Source organism: Acinonyx jubatus, chromosome A2, assembly GCF_027475565.1.
Source record: "Acinonyx jubatus isolate Ajub_Pintada_27869175 chromosome A2, VMU_Ajub_asm_v1.0, whole genome shotgun sequence".
In the NCBI taxonomy this organism is placed as follows: Eukaryota; Metazoa; Chordata; class Mammalia; order Carnivora; family Felidae; genus Acinonyx; species Acinonyx jubatus.
The window spans coordinates 114541807-114569662 of NC_069383.1; the positions used below are offsets into that span (position 1 = coordinate 114541807).

Sequence of the window (27856 nt, forward strand, 5' to 3'; positions counted from 1 at the left end):
AGAAGTGATATTTGAGCTAAACCATGAAGGATGATGGGATTCAGCCAGGAGAGAAAGGGACTTAAAATTGTTTTAGATGGAGGGAATAGCACAAGCAAAAGCCAGAAAACGGAGTATGGGATACTTGGGGAATGCTGGAACATAGGGGTCATAAGGGAATCGCAGAAAAGGTAAAGAGAGACGCATCCCTGGGAGCCTTGAATAGCAGGCCAAGAGTAGGGATGTCCCAGAAGGCCCAGGCCACAGGAGGGGGAGGACCCCAGGCGACACTGAGTCAATGCCTCGAGCCACAGTCTTCCTTCAGAAGCCATCAATCCTTCAGGGTTGACACAGGCCTGGCTCCCAGAGCCTACTCCTGGGGTTTGTGTTTCTTTAAAGTCAAACTCGCCACGCTCCATATTGTGCAGAACCATGGCACTAACACAAACCCCCTCCAAACTCGCTCCACGAACCCCATTCTGGCTGCCAAACCACCCCCGTCGGACCACGCCAGTCGTCTCAGCGCTCTGGGAACATCCTTTGAGCAAGCAGCTCCCATCCCACCAAGCATGAAAGCCTCCCTCAGTGTCTGTCTCCCTGGGAATCTGCTCAGGGCCTGATTCTGCATTAATTACTCAATGACACCAATTAGCACTGGTCTACAGGCTCCCTCCAGCCCCAACCCCTGCTGGAGAAATCAGGCAGGCCCCCAAACAAAATTGGGCTGTGTGGATTTATTTGAAAGGAAACCAGCTTTCAGACCTATCGCTACAAGTGCGAACATCCACTTAAATACACATTTACTGAGCACCTACTATGGACCAGGCACTATATTAAAACTGTGAATTAAAGCAAAAGCATGTATGGCTTTTGCCCTCTACAAGTATAAGTTGGACCAAAAAAAAAAAAAAAAAGTCCAAGTTTTTAAGGAAGGAGATAGCCACATCATTGTAACAGCAATTTTTTTTTTTTAATTTTGTTTCTTATGCTTAGTAGTCTCTGGCTTTAATTCCGTTAAAAACTACAGGCCATTAAATGAAACCTTCAAGAGTATCTATTATCACAACAGAATAGTGGGCCTCAGAGCATGGTCCTTGTGGAGTACTTGCTAAAAATAAAAAAATTCCTGCATCTCGTCCCAGACCTACTGAGTCCAGATCTTGGCCGAACGACTCCCCCGAAGCTGCATTTTGCTGCACCCGCCCAAGGATTGCTTATGCATGGGAAGGCCTCAGCACCACAGAAGTAGAGTTTCCTGACAATGAAGGAATAACCTACAAACCCCACCTGAATAGTATTTTTGAAGAGGACCTAGAGATGGGGTCTGATATCCTTTGAGAAGCTCCTGAAGGACTGGACTTTCTCCTCCCCCAAGATACTGTGATGCACCCACTCACTCTCAAAATTCTGCAGGGAACCTCAGAGTGTTCATCAAGGACCTTGTTTCTCAATTAAGAGTCTCGTAGCCTACATATATCTACCACCTTACAAACTGCCCCCGACAGCATCCTGAATGCCCATGAGGTGGGCATTCCTTCTCATTCAAGAAGAAATAAGCCCGCTCAGGAGAGAAAGTGGGCCAGTGCAGATGGTGTGCTTTTCCCATTCCACTCCAGGCTGTGAATTTTTCATTAAAGAAGCACTTACATGAGGTCCCCAGCTAGCAGGGGTGCACATACACATATGCCTTCTTGTTGATGTAGTTGTTTTCTGAACTGGGACTTGAAAACTGGAAACGGCATGGGGACAGAGGGACAGCAGAGGGGGCAGAGCAGCCAGGAGAGAGCTGGCTCAGGTCCCCTCTCTTCCACATTTTGGATGCCGCAAACTTTTGAGTCATGCAGCCTGCTTCGGCGCCCTCTCGCTTAATTGAACAATCTAATTCCCAGAATGGGAAGCAGATTACTAAAAGCTACGCAGGGTGAATTGCTCTTTTGTTTCACCAGACACTATTTGAAAACATCCTCAAACTATTTTCTTTAGGTTTTACCAGCACTGACTCTAACTAGCAATGGACCTCGGGTTTCTAAAGATAGAAGGCTCAGGGGCCAGGTTCTCAGCCTGCAGGGCTGTGGGTTGTTTTGAAACCTACAAGGGCAGCCTTTGAGAGCCCAGGGGCTGGGGCACTCAACTCCGGAGACTTGGAGAAGGCACAGCTCTTCCTGGGAAAAAGCTTTCTTAATGACCCTCCCCATGAAGTGCTGGAGAGGAGAAAGGTCTGAATAAGGAAGAGTTTGCTGCCAACACCCTGGCAAAAAAAAAGGGGACCAAGGAACAGACCTCCTGACACTGTCCAGGGAGCGGGAAATGTTGAAGACTAAACAGAACTCTTTGGAGGCATTTACTCAAGTTATTCTGAACACCTACTATAAGCCAGGCATGGGAGCAGGTCCTTCACGAGGTATCTTTTTCAGACCACACGTGTAGAATATTTCTGGAGATAGCTACCCAGAGCTTGGCAGTGTGGTGCCTCTGCTTCTCCAGCCCCTGGCACCTGTAGAGATGGACTGGGTTCAAACTGAGCGCTGTTCCTTACCAGCTATATGACCTTGGGGAAGGGACATCGCTTCTCTGAGTCTCAGCTTCCTCATCTGTAAAATGGGAATGACAATACTTCCCTTTGACAGGTTTCCAAGCATCATTTAACCCTCCCAACAATCCTTGAGGTAAAGAGAATCACCATCATTTCAAAGATGGGGAAACTGAGGTGTGAGCGGTTCAGTAACTCACCCAAAGTCATACCAGGAGCAAGCAACAAAGCTGGGATTTGAACCTAGGGATCCTGGCTCCAAAGCCCGCACTTCCAGCCTCAATGCTAGCTCTGAGATTCCCCTGTAACACTAAAATCACTGCCTTCTTCTCTTCTTCATTAATGAAAGCTGTCATTAAACGCATGCTCCAAAGCTATCTTACATGTTTTTGCATATAACATAAAGGTAGTACGCAGCACATGTCCTTCGTAATTTATTAATTTATTCAAGTAGCACTTAGTAAGATGTCTTTAGTGTGCCAGTGTTACACCAGTGGTCCATAAAGAGCTCATGTTCTAATGGGGAAAGCAGACAAGAAAATAGAACTGGGCATAGAGAGGATCAAGACAGAGAAATCATTGGGACCATCATCGGGGATTTGGCCAATACCAGGATGTGGAGATCAGAGTGAGCCAGGAGATCCTGGAGGGTAGGAGGGAGTCAGCAAAGAAGGGCGGGGAGCACTTGGGGCAGAAAGGCCACCAGGTGCAAAAGGCTGGAACAAAAGTTCAGTGAGACCAGGGAAAGGCATGGCACGTTGGGTAAGCGCGGCAGAAGCCAGGGTGAGAAGTGGGATGAGGACAGAGCTGGACTATGAGCCTTGCTGAGGGGCTAGGGCTTCATCCTGAGGGCAACAGGAGCCTCATTGAATCTTAAATAGGACTGAGACCCTATCAGATACATATTCTGGAAGACTCTCTTTGGCTGCAGTGGGAAGAATGGGCAGTTAAGGGTAGAATGGGGCAGGGCCGCCTTAGTTTGCATAGTAATTGGTGAGGGTCTGGACCAAGGTAGGGGAATGGCCCTAGAGGAGAACAAGTGGGCTTGAAAAAAGCACAGGAACAAGGTGACTGCTGGGGGTGGCAGGTAGGAGGGAAGAGGGGGTTTCCAAGTGACACCCAGCTTCATACTTGGATGGATGGCGGGCATTAGCTGAGCAGGAGTGAATTGTCAAGAAGGTTGGAGGAGGAAGAGGTGAAGAATCAATCTTTTAGACAAGATGATTTTGAGGTGTCTGTGGGACACGTAGGAAGCTGCAATGCCCAGAGGCAACTGGGTCTCTGGGTGTAAAGCTCAGAAAAGAGACACAAGGAGGAGATTCAGACCTGAGCCATCAGGGTGTTCTGGGAGCACATGAGGCTCCCTTGGGAGAGCTGGAGGAGGAGGAGGAGGCAGGGGGAGGACGTGCACAGAGCCTCCAGAACCCCAACATTTACAGGACAGGAGAGGAAGGGAGGAGCCCTTGCAGGAGGGAGACAAGTGTGAGCAGAAAAGCAGGGAGCAACAGGAGAAGCCGGCATCCCTGGAGGCGGAGGACATTCCAGAAGGGGAAGCAGTCCACCTGCCACGTGCTGCAGGGCAGCCTGGCAAGACGGAGGGTGTCAGGGGATTTGGGACCAGAAGGTGGGAGTGAAGCAGGGAGAACAGATCCTCGTGGGGCAGACTTCAGGCAGCTGTGAGTGAGGAGCAGACATGCAGTGGGATGCTGGTGGGACCCTGGTGAGCTGGAAGGGCCACACAGAACACAAGAGCTGTTTTACTTATAATGGGGTGAATGTGTTGGGGAAATCAAGAGGCCAGTTTGGAAGGAAACCATCCTTATTATTTTTTTATTTTTTTATTTTTGAGAGAGTGACAGCAAGCACATGCCCGTGAGCAGGGGAGGGGCAGAGAGAGGGGACAGAGGATCCAAAGTGGGCTCTGCGCTGACAACAGATGCAGGCTCGAACTCAGGAACCATGAGATCACGACCTGAGCCGAAGTCTGGCACTCAACCCACTGAGCCACCCAGGCGCCCACAAACTGTCGTTATTAAGAGACTGCCAGGAGAGAATTGGAAGGAGCTGGAAGCAGAGGGGACTATGGCAGGTGCCACATGAAAGCTTTACAGCTCATTACATTCAGTTCACTGTGAGGGTATTATTAGACCCATTTTATGGGTGGGGAAACTGAGGCCAAGTGAGGTAAAGGAACTTGCCCAGATTAGGACTTGAAACCAGGTTCTTCCGGTGCCCACACCCTTTCCCCCACTGCTGCCCGGCCAGAAATGGACCCCAGCAAAAGGATGCCTCTCACTCAAGGCTTCTCCCCCATCCTTCACAGTCTGAGGGAAAATGGCTGGGTTCCCAAATCCAGTCTCCAGACATCACCCTCATTTCCATCTCAGTGTCTCATACACAGAGAGGCTGAGTCTGGAGAGGAGGAAACAGCCTCACACCTGGGGCTTCCCTAGCTTGCAGAGCCAGGCATGGTCTGACCCCAGAAAGCAGAGAAGGAGCAGGCAGCCAGGCCCCTCTCCTCCACCGGCAGAGAGCCTGGGAGAGGCCATGTGGGAATAGCTCCCAGCATGGCTGGCCAGCCGGAGAGGCCTCATCTTGATGTCCAGCACGGAGCCGGCAAACACATCACCTTTCTTTAACCTGCCACGGAGTAAGTGTTGCCAGGGACCCACAGACCGCCCTAAAAACTGGCGCTGAGGGGCTGGGCTATAAATAGCCTTGCTGGTCTTCCTTTCTGGTCTCCCCAAGCGACAAACAAACAAAAAAGGGCCCATCACCAAAACTAATGTGCCTTCCCTGCCCCCTCCAGAGTTTCTCTGCCTTCGGGGTTCTGCTCTCACTTCTCTGAGAAGAAAGAAGTGCAGGCCCCCAGCTCTGACTTGCTCCTATGAGCCCCAGCAGAGATCCTAAATGCCGCTGGAGACACAGGGCAAGGACCCTCCTTGTCAAGCAACTGAGGCCTCTGCATCATGCCATCTTCCAGCAGATAGTTATCAGGTGCTAACTCCATGCCGCGTACCCTAAGGACTAAAGCCATAACGATGAGTGAAGCAGGGGTGCCCTGAGAGAGCACCCCCTCAGGTTGTCGGAGAGCTTACTACCCAGGAGTACGAAGAAAATAACAAGGACCATGATAGCCTGGATTTCCTCATGCTCACTCCCAAGGTAAAGGCAACAGTTGTTCCCATTTTACAAGCGGGAAAAGTGTGGCTTAGGGAAATTAATATGCCCAGGAAGGCTGAGGCAGAATCCGAAGCCTCACCTGTTCGACTTCAGAGGCAGAGCTTGGAGCCACTGTCTGGTCATGGGGAAGATGGAACAGAACTGTGTCATTTACAGAATGACCTAGGTTGGCACGAGGAGTCAGGAGCTACTGCTCCAATTTCTTCCGTCACTGCAGAAATCCCCCTAGGCCATGAGGAAGTCCCCATCAGCCCCCAAGCACACCTTGACTTCTCCACCTTACAGGATTCATTCCTGTAAGGAATTCTTCCTCGTTCTTCCTCATTCTCCCAAGCTGTAAAAATTCTACCTGTCCTTTAAGCACCAGCTCAAATAACACAAAGCCTCACAAAGTGTATTCTTGGTCTCTACCTATATCGTAAGGGTTAGTCCATCCTTTCATCTAAAGGTTAAGGGAGCATCTACTGTGCACCAGGCACTCCTAGATCAGGGGGTCAACAAACCTTCTTTAAAGGGCCAGTGTGTAAATATTTTAGGGTCTGCAAGCCATATGGTCACTGTCCCAACTATCTATCTTTGCAGTGTGAAAGCAGCCATACACAATTTATAAACAAGTGTGTCTGTCTTCCATAAAACTTTATTTACAAAAACAGGCAGGAGACGGGGTTTGGCCAGTGGTCTCTAGAACCCTGTCCTAGGCTTTCCAAGACAGCAATCCTTCCAGACACTCAAGAGTTCTCACCAGGACCTCAGTGGAGAAAATGAAGTACACTGTAGCCCTCCTTTGAGAATCTCAATGATCATCAGAATATTAAAGGTTCTAAGGAGTCCTGCGGTAAAGATACTTTTATACTCTGATTAACCCAATGTTTCCCAAATTTATTCAGAAGTATTCCCCATTAAAGCCAAACTAAAACCACAATGAGATACTGTTTCATATCCACTTGGGTACACCTACCAGGATGGCAGTAATCAAAATAACAAGTGTCCCCTAGGATGTGGAGAAATGGAACATCATATATTTTTGGTGGAAATGCAAAAATGGTTTAGCCACAACGGAAAACGGTTTGACGGTTTCTTAAAAAGCTAAACATACAACTCAGAGATTCCACCCCTAGGTTATTCCTAATAGCCAAAAACGGAAAAGCACCCAAATGTCCATTAACTGACCAAAAAAAGGTGGTGTATCCATACAACGGAATGTTATTTAGCCACAAAGAATGTTATTTATGACGAAGTGATACATGTGATAACATGGGTGAGCCTTGAAAACATGCTAAATGAAGGAAGTTAGTGAGACCTTGCATGACTCCATTTATATGCCAAGTCCCAACTAGGCAAATTTAGGGAGACAGAAAGTGGAGGAGTGGTTGCCTGCAGGCTGGAGGAGAGATGAAGTATAAATGGGTACTGAGAGCCCTTATGACGTGTTGGAGATGTTCCAAACCTGTATTGTGATGATGTCACGATCGGCACTGATTCAAAATCACTGACTTGCGCACCTACAAGGGGAGCACTTTATGGAATGTAAACTGTAACCCAGTTACTAAGAAGTTGTCAGGAAGGGGGGCGCCTGGGTGGCTCAGTCAATTAAGTGGCCGACTTTGGCTCAGGTCATGATCTCGTGGTTCATGAGTTCGAGCCCCTCATCGAGCTCTGTGCTGACAGCTCAGAGCCTGGAGCCTGCTTCAGATTCTGAGTCTCTCTTTCTCTCTGCCCCCTCCCCTGCTCGCACTGTTTCTCTGTCTCTCTCAAAAATAAACATTAAAAAAAAAATTTTTTTTTTTAAGTTGTAAGAAGTGTACTGTGCCATGTTTCTGCCTTTCCAAAGCAATACTTCCTCAAGGGCATTATGCAGAACACACACTTAGGAACAGCACACTGGCACTCTTGCGTCTGTTAGTCCTGTTTTGCTCCCATTGTTCAGGGGAAACTGAGGCTCCATGTATTACTGAGCTTGCCTTGGATCACAGACGGGGCTTGCGCCCCAGTCTTCTGTTCCAGTGCCCCCCCTGGCTGGAGGGTGAGATCCAGGAAAGTAGGAGGCAGTGAGGAGCGTGAGTCTAGAAGAAGGGACTCTTATGGCATCAAAACTCAGGGAAGAGCCCTAAAACTTGTGCCTCATGGGAAGACGTGAACAGAAGTACTGCAGGTCAGGAGGCAAAGTGCAGAAGGGGCAGGCCAAGCAACAGAGAGTCTGCCACGGCTTTGGGGAGCCTGCTGGTTCGTAACATAGCGCATCCTCATGTGTATTACCTAGGTCCCACGCAGCAGAGAGGATCTCACCACCCACAGCTGGGGTCCCAGGACCCTCCAATTCCTGACCCTTTCTCCTCCTCACCAGGACTTAGCATGGCCCAAAAGTGCTGCCCAAGCCTTTCCAGTCCCACCCCATGGGCCCTCACAGTACCACACCTCTGCATCACCAGCCACCAAAAGCTCTGATGAAGTCTGACCATCTTTGCCACCCCTCGCGCCTCTGAGACGTTCTGTGCCAAGGCTAGCAAAGAGCTACTGTCTGCCAAGGAGGGGCAGCACGCAGGAGAGGCACACGTGCCATTAGGAAAAGCCCTGGACAAGGAGCTCCAGAGTGGGGAGGAGGGGTCTATTCCCAGCTCTGGTGTCTATCACCAGGAGACCTCCATCCTTTGAATGTCACCTTACCAACCGGGAAGGGGGGCAGGCTGGACGCAGAAGTGAGAGGAGCTACCATTGGTCAGCTACTCACAATGCACCACTGTCCCTTCACACTGACAGCACCCTGAAGGGTGGGACAGGTACACCATTTCACCAACGAGGGAACAGAGGTTCCGAGTCACATGCCCAGGGACCCCACCAGTAAGTGGGAGGGTCAGGTTCCCCAGCTTTGGTGCTTCTTCCCCATCAAGATGTCTACCAGCATCAGTCTAGAGCAGACGTGAGGATACATGTGTGTCAGGCATCTTGACAGTTTCATATACTTTCTTGTGGTTTCATTAAATATCATCTGGACTAGGGATGCCTGGGTGGCTCAGTTGGTTAAACGTCCAACTTCAGCTCAGGTCATGAGCTCACAGTTTGTGGGTTCGAGCCCCACAGGGGGCTCTGTGCTGACAGCTCAGAGCCTGGAGCCTGCTTTGGATTCTGCGTCTCCCTCTCTCTATCTGCCCCTCCCCTGCTCACTCGCTCTCTCTCTCTCTCTCAAAAAATAAACATAAAAAAATCACCCAGAATAGAGTTAATGCACTGAAATTTGGTAACAGCCCCTTATGCATTATTCTGTGCCTGAGCCTGAATTAAAGTCATTCATTAACACCTGTGCCACCAGCTACAGGGCCATAAGTTATACACCAGGAGGCCAGCATCAATTTACATCTGTCATCACAGTGGATCAGAGTCTTTGAGTGTCACAAGCACCATCTGGCTCAGCTGAAAACAACAGTATTCTTTCAAAATCAAGATTCAACCATTTTCCTAAAGGAACCTCTTAAAATCCAGCAAAGACATAACCCAACAGGTGCTTTTGTTTTGTTTTTGCTGGGCACCAGAGCCTTCTCTTCACCCATTCCCATTCATTTCTCCCTCCTTCCATCAATTATATTCTCCCCAATCTGCTAAAAAACTCTTCCTTCAAGGACCGAGGTCCAGCAGCCTGCAAAGAGAAGGGACATGCTGGTCAGATTCTGCCATGGGATAAAACAGGCAGCTGCCCACATTTCAGACACAGGCAAGAGGAGCATGGAAGGGTGAAGGGGCGAAGGGACGCGGGTGGGGTGGAGAGTCCTTCTCTCAGCCCAGTTCTGGCTCTGGCTTGCCAAGAGAGGCAATTTGGACAAGTCCCTTAACCTCTCTCTGCCTCAGAATCCCCTGTGTGGGATGAGGACCCCCACAGTGATGTTACATCATTTATCCCCTGGGTGGGTGGCTGGAATTGAAAAAGCGTGGCTGGAGGGCATGCTCCGGGCCAGGGCACAGTGCCAGGGCTTCCCCTTCCCCTGCTGCACCATCAAGACATAAAAGAAACCTCAGACAAAGCCCTGTGGTTCACTAAATTGCTACCTCTCATTATTTAGTGTAAGTCATCCACCATTTTTTTGTGTGTGAATACAAACACACTCGTGGCTGATTCTATATACAAATATCTTTACTCCACCAATGAACAAAAGATAATAGATCATAGCTCTTCAGCACTTCCTAATAAGCTGAATTACTCCTCCTCCGCCTCCCATTCTGCGGGCAAAGAAAGTGAGTTGCGGGGAGGTGTAAGTAACGAACACACAGCTCATAAGTGGAAGCCACAGGGTTCAAATTCTTGTCCTGGAGCCCCAAAGCCCAGGTCTCTGCATCCCCATACCGCATCACCATTCTTTTAAAGAGCATTTCAGTAATTCTGCGTACAAGCAGTGCTTCTACTCTCAGCTCAGTGGTGTATTCAGACTGCATCAGCAGAAGAAGGGTTAACCGCTCCTTCTTGGGGCAGGGGCTCTGGGTGAGCGGGCACCCCAGTGCTGACAACTGAGGGCAGATAGCTTACCGCTGGGGGTGGGGGGGGCGGCGGAGCGGGAGCGTCACCTTGGGGCTCTATCACTGTCAGTGGGGGACAGGTGCTGCATGCTGCTTCTTGAAAGCGGGGGCCTGGGTCTGACTTCGAGGGTGGTTACCAGGCTAGATCTAGAGGAAACAAGGAAGCCACAACAGTGGGCTTTGACACGTAACCCCTCTCAGCTTCAGCAGTGTGGACATTGGAATGCTATCGTGTGTGCTGTTTTTTTCCTTTATTTACTTAAACATGCTTCCTACATCTTCTGCAAAAAAACATGGACTACTTTTTCAATAAGGAAATCGAGTGTCCACTGGAGAACCCACTTCTGTAAAAGGGAGCTGACCTTTACAGAATTAAATTCCTGAACCTGGGAATTTCTTTTCTTCAACACACAGAGCAAAAAGAAAGGTAAGAAGAATGGAGCTAAATGCATAGGGAAATACTGACAGGAAGAGATTCTGAATTGTTAACAACAGCCTCAAAATTTGTGTCGCCCCAAATTATATGTTAAACCCTAACCCCCAGGGTGATGGTATTAGGAGGTAGGGCCTTTGGGAGGTGATTAGGTCATGAGGGTAGAGCCCTCCTAACGGGACGAGTGGCCAGAGAGTTCTCTTGCCCCTTCCACCACGTGAAGGCACAGCGAGAAGATGGCCACCTATGAACCAGGAATGAGCTTTCACGACACACCAGATCTACCGGCACCTTGATCTTGGACCTCCAGCCTCCAGAACTGTGAGAAATAAATTGTTGTAGAAGCCACCCAACCTGTGGTATGTTTGTTATAGCAGCCCAAATGGACTAAAACACATATTTATAAATTATGTATATCTGATGCACAGATGTATCTCATTTATGTAGCTGTTGTGTTTGAATCACAACATTCACTACTTCTGCAACCAGTTAAATATTAAATAATTAGAAGGAAAAGGACACAAAGTGCCAGTTTGGGTTTGCTTTGGTGCATCTCCTGAGAGCAGGAAGGGCGGCCCAGGCCTGCTCCCTTGCAAGGGGGCTGGTGATCTCCTCCCTGCTCTCCTTAACTCAGGCCCCCAGGAGCCTCCCTGGTGGGGAGGATTGAGCAGAGAAGGAGGTGAATTCCTCTGGTCCACAGGAAACATCTGTAGGGGGAGGCAGCCCCTCCCAACCCCACTGGAGAGCAGCGCCTTCTGGAGAAACCAGGGCTGCCTTGGGGACAGCCAGACCCAGGAGTTTTGAGTTCTGGTGTATGAGCTGGGCAATCCCTCAGCTTCTCCAAGATTATGTTTGTTCAACGGGAAAACAGAATTGTTTTTCTTCTGCCTATCTCATGGGGCTGATATAAAAATTAAATGAGATAATGTTAAGAAAAACGGTTTATACGATAAATAAATAATGACTAGTAAGTCACTACCAGGGCTGTGATTAAGATTTGTCACTCAGGAGGGATCATTATAATAAATGACAATGTATTCTGTAACCTCTCAGCTCCTATTTTTTTTTAATTATGAAATAATCATGTTCCTGGTTTTAATTTTTTAACTCAAATAGTACAAAAAAAATAAAAAGCAAACAAAACTCTCTTTCTCCACGCCTGTGTGCCCCCATCCCACTCTCGGGTCACCACGTTTAACAGCTTCCTGTGTAAGGTTCCGGAAATATTCTACGAAAACAAGGCATGTACATATATTTTTACAATTATGGTATTATATACAACTTTCTGCACTGTGCCTTTTCCACTTAATTTGACCTTAGAGATTTTTTTCCATATCAACACATTTTCTGTTCATTCCTTGTTAGCAGTTCTTGCGACGATACCACAATGTATCTAATCAGTGTCACATTTTACATGTGTCCCTTTTTTTTTTCCAACGATGACAAACGATGTTGCCATTGGCATGCTGTTCATAACTAGAATGGTCACCCAAGTAGGATAAAGTTCCAGAAGTGGAATTTTGGGGACAAAGCTGACACACTGCCCAAGCACTGAGAGTTATTGCTAAGTTGGCTTCCACTGCCGTGTAAAAGCTGTGAGAGAGTCCAGGCCAATTTGGAGCCTCCCCCCTGCCCCCATGAGGAAAAGCCCACCACGGATGCATGCCAGCGGGTAGCTGGGAGGCATTAACAGATCATAGGGACGTGTTCTTACTTTCTCAGGGCACAGATTGGCCAAGCAGAATTACCATCATCCTCACAACACTGCTTCTGCCCATCCCTTCCCACCCACATGCCCTCTCTCAGGCAGAAAACTCAATTTCATGCACTTGGACCAGGAAAGTGTCCCCCCAGCCCTGCCTCCTGCATCCACCTGGCAGCATGGGTGATCTGTCTTACTCCTATTATTCCATGGATGGGGCCTTTGGAGGCAGCCCATGGGATGATTTCAAACCCTTTGGAAAGGCACCAAGGTCCTTCACACTCGGCTCCAGCCTTGCTGGCTGCCGGCCCTTCCCCCAACACCTCAAACATTCTCCCGCTGTAGGGTCACAGCCCCCGCTACTCCTTCGGCCTGAAGCCTCATCCCCCACATCCACATGGCTGCCTCCCTCACTTCTCTCAGGTACCTGCTCAAATGTCACCTCCTTAAAGAGGCCCTCCTTGGTCCTGTGACACTCTTGTTCCCTGCCTGCTTTTTCTTCAGCAGAACGATCCTGACTTAACCTAATACTTTCTGCGTATTTGATTGTCTGCAAAGCCAGCTCCACCAGGAGAGTATGTTGTTCTGTTTATACCGTATCCCAGAACCTACAATGCTATCTGACATATAGTAGGTACTCAGTAAAGACTTGTGACTGACCAGATGCTCTGGCTCCTGCCTACTTCCTCAGCAAAGCCCCCACCATTCCCCAGGCTCCACATGCAGTAGTATGGCAGGTAAAGTCTACAAGCCTCAACATTTAGCTTCAGGTCTTGCTTTGGTTCTTGCTTACGCTATTTCTCCACCTGGCATGCTATTCAATCACTCCGCTGGCAAACACATAAACTTCTATTCACCCTTCAAAACACAGCTAAGCCTCATCAACTCCATGAAGCTTTCCCCAAAGCCCAGACTTCCTCATCTTGGCCCAATGCAACCATCCTACACATATCCGTTGCTTTGTATTTCAAAAAATCTTTTATTTTATCACATCTTTACTTTCCAGCTTCCCCCACCAAGCTGTGTGCTTCTTTGGGGACAGATAGCACCGCCCCTTCATGTTTCTCACTACTGATAAGGTGTCCAACACCTAGTAGGTTCTCAGAAAATGTCAAAAGAACAACCAGGTGAAGAAAATGCACTGAGAGTTCTCCAGGTCCACCATGAGGGGCATACAGACCTGGCTGATGAGACTTCTCTAAGAATGTTTAAAAGAATCCACGCAGACTTTCAAAGATGTGGATGACATCTTCCTTGTAAAAATTAGCTACCACATATTGAACACTTGCCACCCGGAAAGCATACAGGCCTCATCTCTTCTAACACTCCTGAAAACCCTGAGAGTTAGGTCCTATGACCCTCCCATCTTCAGAGAAGCAGATGGAGGTTTAGGAGGGTAAGCTGCCCGGGGTCATGCACTGGGCTGGTAGAGGAAGCGATGACTTAAACTGGATTCTAGAACTTGCCGCTCAAGTCTACACTGTGCACGTCAAGGAGGTAATACACTGGGAGTGGAGTACTCCAAACTAGCAGGAGTAGACGGTGCCATGCAGTGCTGGGTTCTGACTTAGGGAAGGGTCGGGGGGCATTTCTGAACCTGCAGTAGGAGGCACTATGGCTGCTTCAGACACACAGGCTGACGCTGCATGAGGATCAGCCAAGAATCCACACCTGTAGAGGCAGGGGCAAAGTGGGGCACCAAGCCTCAGTACCAGGAGCTAACTTGGGCACCCCACTTACACCCCATCAAAGTTAGTATGTGTTCTCCCCTTTAATCCTCAACAGAAATCCAGAGAGGCTGGCAAAGCAGGGAATGTGACTAATTTCCAACTCACAAATAGGAAAGTCAATCACAAACATTCTCTTTCTGCACTCAGTCCTTTCCAAAGGGTCTAAACTATACCGGGCTCAAGACAGGGGAGGACCCATTCAATCCTCATCTCAGCCCTGCAGGTGAGTGTTATCATGATCATTTCCAATTTACAAATGAGGACAATGAACTTTGAGGAGTTAAGAAACATCTGTTCAGGGGCGCCTGGGTGGCTCAGTCGGTAAAGTGTCCAATTTGCGCTCAGGTCTTGATCTCGCGGTTTGTGAGTTTGAGCCCCGCGTTGGGCTCTGTGCTGACAGCTCAGAGCCTGGAACCTGCTTGGGATTCTGTATCTCCCTCTCTTCCTGACCCATCATCCGCTCATGCTCTGTCTCTGTCTCTCAATAAATGTTAAAAAAAAAAAATTTTTTTTTGAAAGAAACATCTGTTCATTTATTCACCCTTTCACTTACCCATCTCAACTAGTATTTGTTAAGCACCTAGAATGTGCTGGCAGAACAGGGAACAAACGAGGGCAGCCCTTCCTGGCATGGGGCTTACATTCTAATGGAGTGAGGGAGAAAATAAGCAAAGATGCGGGGATTTCAGTAAGGGCTACGTAGACAATAAAACAGAGCTATGGGGTTGAGAGGGGCTGAGTGCTGATATAGCTGGGATGGTCAGAGAGGGCTTCCCAAATGACATCTGCATGAAGATTTCATGGTAAGAAGGAGCCAGACACATAAGGATCTGGTGAGGAATCTTCCAAACAAAGGGAACAATAAAGACCTGTGACTGAGCATGGGTCAAGTACGTACAAAGGACAGAAGGAAAGCCAGGTGGAGGAGGGCGATGGTGGAGGGGAAGGAGTCTGAGAGGGAGGCAGGGCTGGGCCCTGGGTCCACAGGAATCAGGGCTTCACTCCAGCTCCCCTGCCTCCCAAATTTTGTGTCCAGAGAAAATCAAGTGGCCACATGATTTAGAAATGAAATTTTAAAACCTTGTCCAGTGAAGATACACCAGAAAGATAAGACCACACCCTTCTGAACAAAGATACAGAACTGAAAACCCTTAGAGCTTAATTCAGGCCCAGCACACAGTATGTGCTCAACAAATGCTGGTTGAATGGACACCACACAAAAGCGATTTTAATTGTACACACAGCAAATATGGACTTGCTGGAGACACGTGGACTAATGGAATCCAAGGCCTGATGTGAAGACAAACCAAAGCCCACCTGATGCCACAACGGTGGTTACACTCTTGGCAGTACTCAATCCCAGCAGAGGACACAGGCTTAAAATTTAGGACTGCAAACATATTTAGATAAATGCTCAGATGCCAGAAGCATAATGAGTTACTAAGAAAACCAGAACGGCCTAATTTTGAAATCTGACATGAGAAAGACAAATTGCCCCTGCCCCATAGGCCCCTTGCTTGAGCCACAGTCCAAGACTGACCCAGGGCCCAACCTTTTCTCACTGGCTAAGCCATTAACTTGTACCCTGAAAAGGGAAATGAACCTGTAAGACAGGGGGTGGGTTGGGCCAGGTGCCCAAGGTCAAGGTGAAGCTATGGCCAGTCATGTGCAGGGAAGTAACACCTTGTACCTGATTTTACGGCAGTTTAGGGGCTTGTCTCACCTCCGCTTCTAGAGGGCTAGAGTTGCATCCCACATTTCTGCCTCCTCCAAACGTGCAGTGTCCTTCCTATGAATACCACGAACTCACACATTTATGGAATGAGTGAACGAGCAGGCAGCCAAGGCAGTCTATTTGGACCAAGCAGTGTGTGGGCCTGAATGAGGTCAGAGGCAGTAAGGAAAGGTACCAGGAGCACCCTGAGGTGGGGCATCCGTGAGCCAGCCACACAGGGAAACAGGACAAAGAACCAAAGAAGAAATGCTTCTGAGGAAACTTGATACAATACTTGAAGAGCTGTCACACTGGCAAGGAATTAGACATGCTCCATCCAAAGCCCCAGAAGTCAACTGTCAGCTGAATTTAAGGAAGAACTCCCTCCCAGCAAAGTATGTGTCAAACTGTGCTGCATGGACGGCTAGCATTCAGGGAGTGGGGGTAGGGTGGGGGTAGAAAGGAACGACTCCAAATGATTCCACAGGAAAATACATTTGGCAATTTGAGTTAATCAAAGATAACAGATGTTCTTGCCAAAGGGCACAGTTTTCAACCCTTCTCAAATGCATGTGGCCCCAGTGGCTTTTCATAGGATGTTATGAACATCTCACAGAGTCTCCTTTCCAAGCTCATCTCTGGGAAGAGGTGAATTAGAACCACCTGACAGGGGCGCCTGGGTGGCTCAGTTGGTTATGCGTCCGATTTCGGCTCAGATCATGATCTCACAGCTCGTGAGTTCAAGCCTCGCATCAGGCTCTGTGCTAACAGCTCAGAGTTTGGATCCTGCTTCCGATTCTGTGTCTCCCTCTCTCTCTGCCCCTCCCCTGCTCATGCTATCTCTCTCAAAAATAAATGAACATTTAAAAAATTAAAAATAAATACATACATACATAAAAGAACTGTCTGACAAAAGCATGTTATGAAAAGGTGATTGTCACACAGGTATCTGAGTACTTTTAGGATGTAGAATTCAACACTGCACAGATGATACAGATGCAATCTAATAGAAAACTAGAACCATGGGTTCATTCTCCCATGGACTTTCATCTAGAATGGCCACGCAGTAGGCCACAAGGTTCAGTTACACACGAGGATGCAGATTAGCTGTCTCCTCCCACCACTTTGTGTCCAAATAAGTTGATGATATGGATAGTGCAAAGGGATCCAGGAAGCAATCGATGCTGTTGGCCAGGGACCTTAGTGACAGGATGAATTCTTGCCAGAACCCACTCTGAGTTTTCGTGTAGTGTTTCCAAGAAAATATTGCCTGCCTGTCTTCCTCGCATGCATCTATGCATTCTGTAAATATTCCTTGGGGATCTTCCACAGACCAGCAGTAGTAAGTAAAGCCAGACAAGGTGTTCCTTTAGGACTACCTTTTGGTGAATACAGACAATAAACAAACACATTTCACACACACAAAAATGATTTAATTGAGGTTTTCTATATATGACACAAAGGAAATAAATGGTGAGAAACAATGTAAGTTACACAGAGATCTTCTCCATTGTGGGGTTTCAGGATCGATTCTCTAAGGGAGCAAAGAGACCCTGTTTTACAGACCCTCAAAATACGTAGGTCACAAATAAGTCTCTGTAATATGCCTCTGGGAAATCATAGCCCAATGGGGGTGGGAAAGGCCACACCAGTCCACCTACCACAGTAATCCTCTCTCTAGCACATGTCTTATGAATGCTGTATTTGACACTATGACTCAGTAGGTCTGGGGAGGAATGGAGAACCTGAATTTCTAATCAGGTATTCTAATGCCACTACTCTGTAGACATTTAAGTAACACTATTGTATCAGGAATTAAAAAAAAAACCTAAATAAATGGAGGGCTATACCATGTTCATGGACAGAGAGGCTCAAACACAAAGATATCAATTTTCTTCTAATTAACGTAATCATTCAATATACTTCCCACCAAAATCCCCACGAAGTTATTTTGTTCTTTATTGTTGTTTAACATGACAAACTGGGTCTAAAATTCATTTGGTAGGCAATTTTGGAAAAGAACAAAGACAAGTCCCCACATGTCTTACCAGCTCCAGGCTTACAATAAAAATGTGGGTGTAGTATTAACACACAATTAGCTAGAGAGACAAATGGAACAGAACAAGAGCCCCAAAGCAGACCTGTATTTTTAAGATAACTATGTATGGAAGATAGCATTATCAATCATAGGAAAAAGATCAATAATTCAGTAAATATGGCTGGAAATTTTGATAATTTGTATTAAAAAACAACAACAGCCCTGAACTCCTACATCATGCCATGTACAAAAATAAAATTCCAAGTAGATTATATTCTTAAATATGAAAACACAAAACTTTAAAACTTTAAAATTTTTAACATTTATTCACTTTTAAGAGACAGAGTGAGCGGGGGACGGGCAGAGAGAGGGAGACACAGAATCTGAAGCAGGCTCCAGGCATTGAGCTGTCAGCACAGAGCCTGATGCAGGGTTCAAACTCACGGACTGCGACATCATGACCTGAGCTGAAGTCGGATGCTTAACCGAGTGAGCTACCCAGGCACCCCAAAACTTTAAAACTTTTAGAAGAACATATAAAAGATTTTTCCCCCAACTTTGGGTAGGGAAATACATCTTAAATAAGATACCAACTGTGCAAACCAAAAAGAACAGACTGGCAAATTTGACTTCAATAAAGTTAAAACTCCAAATGCCATAAATAAATAAAAAAAAGCCACACACTAGGGAAGGCAATTTGCAGCATATTTATATCTAGAATGTGTCAAGATACTAATATCTAGAATGTGTCAAGAATTCCTACCCATGAGGAAAGACACACAATCCAAAGAGAAAAGAATACGAACGGGAAGTTCACAGATGAGGAACCCAAATAGGGAAAAACACATGAAATGTGCTCAACCTCGCAAGTCATTAGAGGAATGCAAATTTAGAACAGTCGGATGCAAAACTTAAAAATTAACCAGACCAAATGCTGTCTAGAATATGGAACAGTAGAATTCTCATACACTACTGTTTGGAAAGTAAATTAGAACAATCCTTTCAGAAAGCAATTGGATGTTATCTGATAAAACCGATAATAAACATGCACCCTACCATTAGCAATCCCACTCTTAGGTACAGGCCTAGAAACCTTCCTTCACGCACACAGGGAAGCATGGGCAAGACATTTATTCAGTGTTCTTAGTAACACTGGGAAACTAGAGAAAGTCTAAATGCCCATCAAGAGGAGCTGGCTAAATACAATGTAGTCTTTTTATACATTGAAATACTATACAGCAGGAAAAAATAAATGAACCAAAGCTGCAATGTATCAACAGGGGAACATCTCAAAACCAAAACTGAGCAAAGAACAAAGTTGTAAGAAAAGTAATGGATACCATCAATAAAAAACTTTTAAGTATGCCACAAAGATCTAGGTACTATTTGGGAGATGTATATATAGCATATATATAGCTAACATACAAATAGTTTATATATAATTTTATATAAAGCTTATACATTTTTATAATTTTATATAAAGCTTTATAATTTTTATAATAAAAGCTTATTAAAGTTTATAATTACATATTAATATAGAATGTGTATATATATGTATGACACACACACACCAACTATAAACATGAGAATGATAAGTCTAAATTCAGCATCATGACCTCTAGAGAGGGAAGGAGATGAATGGTATCTGGGAAGAGAATTAAAATGACTCATAAAACCACTGCCCCTCTACCCTACTTATAATCAGCATTAGGGTAGGCAATGTTCTTGAACAAAGCCATACTTTTTTCAGATTGAATAGTCTCAGAAAACATTTAGCCCAACCTCTGACCCACAGAGGAAACATCTCTTCAATACCCAAAACAAGGTGATCCTTCTACCTCAGAAGACCCCAAGTCAGGGCCGCTATGTACTGTTATGCAGGTTGGCACTGTACAATTCTGGAGCACACATTTCACAATATGAATGAGTCCCCCTAGGGTTGTGCAGTGCACAACTTCTATAACCATACGTGGCAGCCCTGTAACTGCCAGGTCACAGACCCCTTTGGGATGTTAAGGAAGAATGCCCACCTCTGGGGAAATGCCCATTCACACAATTACTGCCTGTAATGTCGGTGGATTCAGACACCTCCCCAACAATGCTTAGTGACCCTCCACCAGGTAAACACTTTCAGGGTTGGATGATCACAACCTTCAGAAGTACTTGCAGACCGTGCTATGAAACTAACCTCTCCCTTAAGCACATTTAAACTTGCCTCTTTAGAACCTCTATCCATTCAAGTTCACCTGCTTCCTTTGCACATGACACTTCAGGTACTGAAGGAAAGCTAACCTGCCCTCTCTGCCCTGGAGACTTCTGCTTCCCAGGCTAAATACACTTCTGACTTAGCTTATAGCAAACATGCTATGTCTCCTCTTTTGTTAAAAACCCTTTCTTTTAAAAACTATCATTTTTAGCAAGCATTTCCTGCCCTAATAAGCAACCAGGCATGCTGACATGCCATCAAAGAACAAGAAAACATTCCTCTCAGCTGCTCCTTTAGGAAACGTGTAAAATCTCCGCACTGGCTTCCAAAGCAGTCAAACGTCCCCAGAAACCAGGAAGTGCAAGGCCAGAGAAAGAAAGGGTCAGACTTTTTCCAAGGGTGGGGGCAATGTTAACTCAGCAGAACCAGGACAGAGGCCCCACAGGCCAAGGGACACGAGTCACTTTCCACTTACTCCCAAAACTCCATGACGGGAGAGGTGGCGTTCTGCAGGGACACATGACTGTGGTTGCTCACGTTCAGTTTCTGGAACTCCACACAATTCTCTACAGTGGAAACAAGACAAGAAAGAGAAGATTAACCTCTGCAAGGGCTGGACCTTGGGAAACATTCAAAGCTGATGGTGCAACCAGGTGGTTTTAACTAGCCGCTCTAAGCAAACATGCCTCAGAGAACACCGAGGAGGAAAATCGATCACTTACAGTTTGAATGAGAGGTCTGATCTGATTAGAACAGGAGGGAACGGTTTGGGGGCACGACACCTTCTCTCACTTCCACTCCAAATGCCCTATCAAACTCTCCTCCTGCACGGTTCCGAATTTCCTTTCCTTTTTCCACTTCCCTACAGAAGCCCTCTCCATGGCATTTATCTGTCCTGCCCAGTGGCCCCAGCAGGGGTGGAGGGTCTAAAACAGTGAGTCGGTCACAGTGTCCCTACGACAGTAATGCATTTGAGACTCCGTTTTCCTTCACGTAGGAAGACACTAATATCGCAACTGCCTCATAAAGATGTGGGAACTGGATGAAATGGCGTGAGCCTGTAGGTGTAAAGAATTTCTGCTTTCTTCCTCATTCCCTCACTTGATTGGTCAATCCAAGAAAGGATTTATTGAACGTCTCATTTCATGAAACTTGATGACCAAGGGGGAGTTGAATTTCCAGTAAAAATATCCAACTGTTCGATCTTAAAGGCCCAGATTGACCCCCTCCTCCAGGGAGACTTCATCTATCTCCCTCCCCTGAATTCTAAGAAAAGCAGAATGTAAAGACCCTCCAAGGAACCACCTTCTCCAACTCCCTTTAATTTTGAAGAGGAGAATCTAAGGTTCAGGAACAGTCAAGGGACCCATATCCCTACCCACTCCCTCCTCTATAAAGTCAGTTAGGGACAGAACTGGGAGTCCACTCCAGCCAGTGCCCCATCTCGTGATTATCACCCAGGTCTGTTTCCCACCACGGGACCTGAACCTCTTTACAGCACCCCTGTTTACAGAGCTCTGCGCCAGACTGTGAACTCCCCGAGGGCAGCTGCACTGTTCACTCTGGAGCCCCGGCACCCAGCACGGAGTCAGTGGTCTGCTTCGCTCTGGCACTGCTCTCTCCTCGCATGGGTACAAACCCTCCAACTACATCTGTAGCCTCTGGAGCAGGAAGCACCTCTCACACATGACGTTTTTACACAACACAAGTGTTCACATGCTAGGAGAGAAAGGGAGCTGCAAACCAGTGGGAGAAAGGTTTGCCGTCTGCTGGGGAAAAGTCCCCCAATCGTCTGCCTCCTTCCTGCTCCTCCTGGCAAGGACTAACCATATTCTGAAAGCCGGGGCGGGGGGGTGGGGGGGTCTGTGGGGGCCACAACATCCTGAAAGGAGTCTGAAAACCTGAGATTATAGGAACCCTCATGCTTTTTTCCAGGGAAGGGAGCCCTTAGTTTTGATCAGTCTCTAAAACAGTGCGTCTCTTTTTTTTCTCCCTGGAGTAAACAAATTTCTCAGACATCCAACATTGACAAGGTATTTTTATTAAAATGACATCTGTGTACAAATAAATGAGTTATAAAGTCCTTGTGATTATAGTACTCATAACGACTATCAAACCAGAATTAAATTTATACATTAAATACCAACTACGGAACACAATTCAAACTGATAGCATAAAATGTATGTGTAGGACAATGCCATTTTGTGAAATTAAATGGATTTCCTGACAGGAGAGTGGAGCCAAAGGGAGGAGGCAGGGTCTGTGGAGTTCAGCTTGCCTATTCTTCCACTGGCTACTTGAGAAGCAACTTTACTATCATTTTCCTCTGGTCACACTTGCGCAACATCTTCATTCTTACGGTTTGTGGCATTCCTAACTGGACTTTGATGAATACCAAAGCACCATTTACAAATTAAATCTCTGTGATCTCCTCCATTGGCCACCATCATCCTACTTATCAAGAACCCATCTTAAACTGTAAACATGCACAACGCTGGGCACTGAAGTCTCCTGACTGTCCTCGGTGGAAGGTGGTTGTGCAGATAATCTAGAACATGTGCGTATTTTTAGAGTGCCCTCAAAATAAACACACACAGTTAAATTACCATGGAGGACTTGCAGGCCTCCAAGAATATATCCTTGAATTTTAATTTGATAAACATCTCTATGAAGTCCCCAGCCAAAGAAAGGTTAGGAACCAGTGCCCTAAAGAGAGATAGTGAGACCTCCACACAATCCAACAGTGGGAGCAGGGCAGTCACCACAACACTGGAAGTGACATCACAGCACTTTCTAGACCTACTACTCCCTACTCCCCGTTCTTTATGCTGATAACCAACATCCCACCCAATCTTACCGTACCTCAGCCTGCAGGATGAAATGACCCTTCCAGGGACAACCTAACCACAGGTTATAACACAGATGGTGAACAGCTTAAAGCATGTGTGTTCATTCCAGTCAAAAGGCAGTGGCTGCCTGGAGCACTGCTGAGAAGGGTTCTGAGGCCAAGACTAGGCTCAAAAGGATAGAGTTCTACAGTCAATTAGTGATGTCTGCTCTGAGCACAGCCATCACAGATAGGGAATAAATATGTTGTTGCTTTCCCTGGATTTTAAGACACCATCTTGATAGGATGGACAAATTGAAAAGCAAACAGCACATAAGAATCCAAAGTAATCTAAAGAGTTATCCATTCAAGGAAGTGGGAGAGTGGTACATTCAAATTTCTACCTGGGTTAGATTGGGAAAGTAAATAAGCAATGTGAGCTGAGTGGAGACTGTGGCCAACTGGTGGACAGATGCCTTATCCAAAGACAACTGCTTATCAGCCCCAGCTGCTGTCAAGCAAGACTGTGAGAATGTGGGTCTGCTATTGCCAGATCTTTTATTTATTTATTTTTTTCAACAGAAGCGGGAAATCTGGATTTTCATGCGAGGTCTTCTGGTTTTTAAATTTTGGCAACCAAACACATTTTTGAAATTCACTGATCACTGAGTTAAAGCCTAACTGGTCTACAGGCCCATGGTTTGCAACCCTTGATCTAGCCTTACCCGTTCATTTTACAGAGGCAAATCTGACACCCAGAGGGGCCCGGCTGGAACTAGAACCTGAACCCCTCTCTGCCCACAAAGGGCTCAGTCTCTGTATTCAGCAAAGCAAGGAAAGAACATCACCATTCTTCTACCCATGCCAATTACTGAGCCAGGGCAACCAGACCCAGTGCAGAACTGATCTCCAGTTTCAGTGGAATCTGGACTCATGTCAAGAGGCCAGGATTGATGTCCAGGACAAGGGCATACCCCCAATCCCTGGTCCCCCAGCAGGACCTGCAGAGAGACCCTCCCTGGGGACCATACCTGTGTTCCACTCATGCCCACAGGTAGCCCAGGGGAGCTCGGTGGTGAAGCAGTTGCTCAGGTAGAAAATGGCCCATGCCAGGATAATGATGTAGTACACGTTTAGATGGGCCTCGATCACCTGTGTTGCATAGCCAATGCCTGAAAGAACAAAGGGAGTGATGTGGGTCTCTTACCACCTTGTTACAACAGTCTCAGCTGCCTTTCACAGCCTGACATCACCCAGGCACCATTTCATTCTTGAACTCAGTGCTTACCTTCAAACAAAGGGCAAACTTTCCTCCAACATGTAATGCCACCTTCACTCGTGAACTGTCCCAGAGCTGTTTCCAAGAAAAAAACAGGAATTCCACAGCAAATAAAAAACACCACATAGGGAATCAGGAACGCCCCTACAAGGATGCAAAGTAAGGGAATGAGGTTAAAATTGCCTCTACTATTTCGAGTTCAGCACAAGAAATCTTTAATAATCACCTACTACGTGCAAGACGTAATGTTCGCTGAGCTTGAGGTCAAGTTCACACCTTGACGACCAGTCAGAAAACATGGCCCTGGGTTTGTGCTCTCTGCACATCTACCTCACATCTCCCAGCCTCAACTTGTTCATCTGTAAAATAGGGCTTTTAATATTTAACATCCGTACCACTTATCTCACAGAAATGTTGTGCATCTAAGATGATAATGTAAAAAGGAAGTGTTCTCTTTGCTTAATTCTATAATGTATATATTTCACTCTCTAGCACTCTTTAGGTTAAATCCATTCTCTCCCTGAACATTACATTCTTCTTTTTTATCCTAAAGTAACCTCAACAGGCTAGGTGAAGGGGACCCCTTCCTCCTATTTACTTTGGAAGTGATCTGCAAAAAAAAAAGAAAATACTTTTCATTAAGAAAAGCATTCTCAAGGAGATGTGCTATTAGCAATATGGCGCCCCAGTACATGAGACCCAGCTATGGAGTTGACTTATAAGGGGTTTGCAACAAGTATCTATCTCCCCAGAAGGCTGACTCTGAATCAATCTGAGAAAGACCGCCATAAGCTTTAGTGCTCCTATCCTGGTACACAATACCCACTGCCTGGGCCTTTCTTTGAAACAAATGAAATAACTCAGGTGAGCATGAGCTACTATAACCAGAAAAGGATTTTCCAAATCCCTCATTCCCTCTCACCTGTTTAATAACAAAGCTTGGAAACACATGCTATTCCTCACGATCTAATCTAACAAATGAAGGCTTTAACTGAAATTGCTTTTTGCTAAATGAAGTCTCTTCAGCCTTAGAACTAATAGCAACAATTTTGATCAAACCTGATAGTAGGACCACATCCATCAAATTTTGAAAGCATCTTTGAAAAGCTTTTTGGGGCAAGATACTGTTTTGTTGTTGTTGCTGTTTTCGTTTTCTTAGTTTCACATTGGGAAAGAAATCCTTTAAACTAGTGCTGGGATCTATGAATAGAATTGTATAGATTTTTTTTTTTAAAGGCAAGCAGTGGATAATCAGATACCCCAGCTATAGCAGAAGGCAAAAAGTGTGTGAAAGGAACAAGACGGTCTGTTTGCTGAATATAAATCTAAGTGATTAGAAGAAGCTACAACAGGTTCGCTAATATGCTGTGAACCCTCTAGAACCTAACAGCACTTTCTGAAAGACTTCTAGCCCATGTATTCGCAAAGCTAGTACTCAAGATAACTACCTCAATTAAATCAGGATATTTGTGTGCCCAATGGGGACTCTTGGCGAGTTAAAAAAAAAAAAACCTACTAATTTTTAAATTTTACTCACTGCAACTTTTTTTTCTTTTAATCTGTGCAGAATTTGTAATTAACCCAATTTACTCTGTCGCCTCCTTTTAGGAATGCATTGTTTTGGTATAACAATTTCCTGTATTAAAAAAAAAAAAAGATGCTAAAACGATTTTTTCCTGGGACTACCCTAAACAGGGTTTCCACAGGTTTCTAAGAAGACATGGCAGCTAATAAAGGCTGAATCTGCAAAAAGGCAGAACTCAGCTGAGGCCACAGGGCACGTTCCGGGTCTCCAAGTCCACTCCCTCTGTCCCCAGTGCCAAGCCACCAACACCGGCGGCCACTTCATTACCAGTGCAGAGCAGGCTTGGAGCAGCCTGGGCTTTCAGGATGAATGTCTCCAAAGAAAGGGCCTGGGCCAAGCAGTACCCTTCTCGCTCTCCCTGCAGCTGCTCGAACAGGAAGTCCTACTCCGAGCGGCCTAACAGTGTGGTTCCTGCCAGCCAACTTCTGAGCCACCTCCACTGGGGTCTTGGGAATCTGCTAGAGGGGCAGGGGCACAGCAAAGAGGGAGGAATACATGGACACAAGCTTTTCCTGGGAGAAACTGTGCCACCCACGAAGGTTTCACAAGGTCCCTTGCCACACACCTACCATCTGTCCTGCTGATAGGACAGGTGGAGGCTCCTAAAGTCCTTCAGCTGAAAGATTTGAGGATTCACTGCAGAATCTCCACCAAACTGACTCGGACAAGCCACTAGGAACAACTCTCTCATCACCTTCCTCTCCCAGTCCCCCACTCCACACTCTCGAAGCATCTCCTAAACATTAAATCCGTGTCGTTGCTCTTTGTCCGTGTCTCTGACACCGGTAAAAGAAACCGCTTGGTGCCAGTGCTTCCGCCAGATAGGCCCGAAAAGAGGACCTAGTAAAGGCCTTAAGGGCAAATGAAAGACGGGGCGGGCAATCGAACATCAACACCTCGCCCAAAAGTCCTCCCTGTTGTCAGTCCAATCCCAGTTTAAAACAAGGCCTTGGTGTCAGAATCCCATCTTTATCTCTTTATGGGGTTACTTCTCTGACCCTTTGCATCCTCATCTGCAAAATGGGTTTGCCACTGCCTGCAGAGATGACTTTAAGGATGAAATGAGATGATGGAGGGAAAGCTGAGTCTGGCATTTCACTAAGTGCTCAGAACCCCAGCCTACACGGATCCTGATCAGAGTCCTTTTCCTTCACACTGGTTTCCAGTTGGGAAAGCTGAGGCTCCAAGGGGCTGTCTCCTGCCCCAGACGCTAAGGCACGTCTCAAAAGCAAGGAAGGGCTCCCAGAATGGGCCTCCACCCGACGCTGGCTCAGAACACACCTGGCGACCACGTCCTCGCGTGCTGGCAGGCGGCACATTCAGGTGCGAAGAAACGTGCACATGCGCCCTGGGACAGGCGAGCCTAGCCCCGGGAGAGTTCACGCGCCAGGTGGCCCAAGGCAGGCACTCCCCACGAGGGTCCCGCTACACGCAGGCGCGGGAGGGGTCACTCGCTCACCCCCTTGCTCCCCGCCCCCACCGGGCCGCTTTCCCCTCCTCATTCCCGCTCACGCCGCGCGCGCCGCCTCACCTCCTCCGTTCTTGTAGCACAGGTAAGGGAAGCGCCACACGTTCCCCAGCCCGATGATCTCCCCAGCCACGCTCAGCACGAACTCCACCTTGTTGTTCCAGTGGCCGCGCTCGTGGACCGCCTTGTCGCGCTTGTCGCGCGGGTCGCGCGCGGGCGCCGCGCCCCCGCTGCAGCCGCCGCCGCCTCCCAGCGCCTCAGACTCCCGCGCCTCCTCGGCAGCCTTCCCATTGCCCAGAGGCAGCGCCTTCTCCGCCGTCATGGCCGCGCTGGCTGCCTCGTGCGCCGGGCCGGCTCTGCGCCGCCGCCCCGGGCGGGCTGGCTTTTCAGGAGGCGCGAGCGGGCGGGAGGGGGGAGGCAGGGGGTGGAGCTGAGGGGCCGGGCCGGGCCAGCGCGGGGACCGGGACGCGGCGCGGCGGCCCGGCCCTCAGGGCGCCCACGCCGCCTCAGCCCGGCAGGGCCCGGGAGCCCGCGAGCACCTTGCGCGCGCCGAGCACCTTGCGCGCGCCGAGCACCTTGCGCGCGCCGAGCACCTTGCGCGCCCTTCCTGTTCTCCTTCCTACTGGCCTCAGCCCAAGAGTGGAAGCGCCCATTCAGGCCTAGGTTGGGCTGCTGACGC

At 47.4% G+C, this 27856-nt stretch overlaps 1 protein-coding gene across 2 annotated transcripts in view; it reads right to left on the reverse strand.

Annotated features, from left to right (window-relative positions):
- Positions 1-27592, reverse strand: part of SLC6A11 (solute carrier family 6 member 11) — a 132732-nt gene extending 105140 nt beyond the window's left edge. The window contains exons 1-4 of one of the 2 annotated variants that reach the window (XM_027042642.2): positions 27241-27592; positions 24134-24268; positions 23877-24017; positions 20494-20584 (exon numbers count right to left, since the gene is read on the reverse strand). In XM_027042642.2, the coding sequence (XP_026898443.1) occupies positions 20494-20584; positions 23877-24017; positions 24134-24268; positions 27241-27499 (626 nt within the window). In that variant the 5' untranslated portion in view covers positions 27500-27592. The remainder of the gene's footprint in view (positions 1-20493; positions 20585-23876; positions 24018-24133; positions 24269-27240) is intronic. The other variant, XM_027042641.2, reaches the window with a different exon arrangement.
- Between the last annotated feature and the right edge of the window lie 264 nt (positions 27593-27856).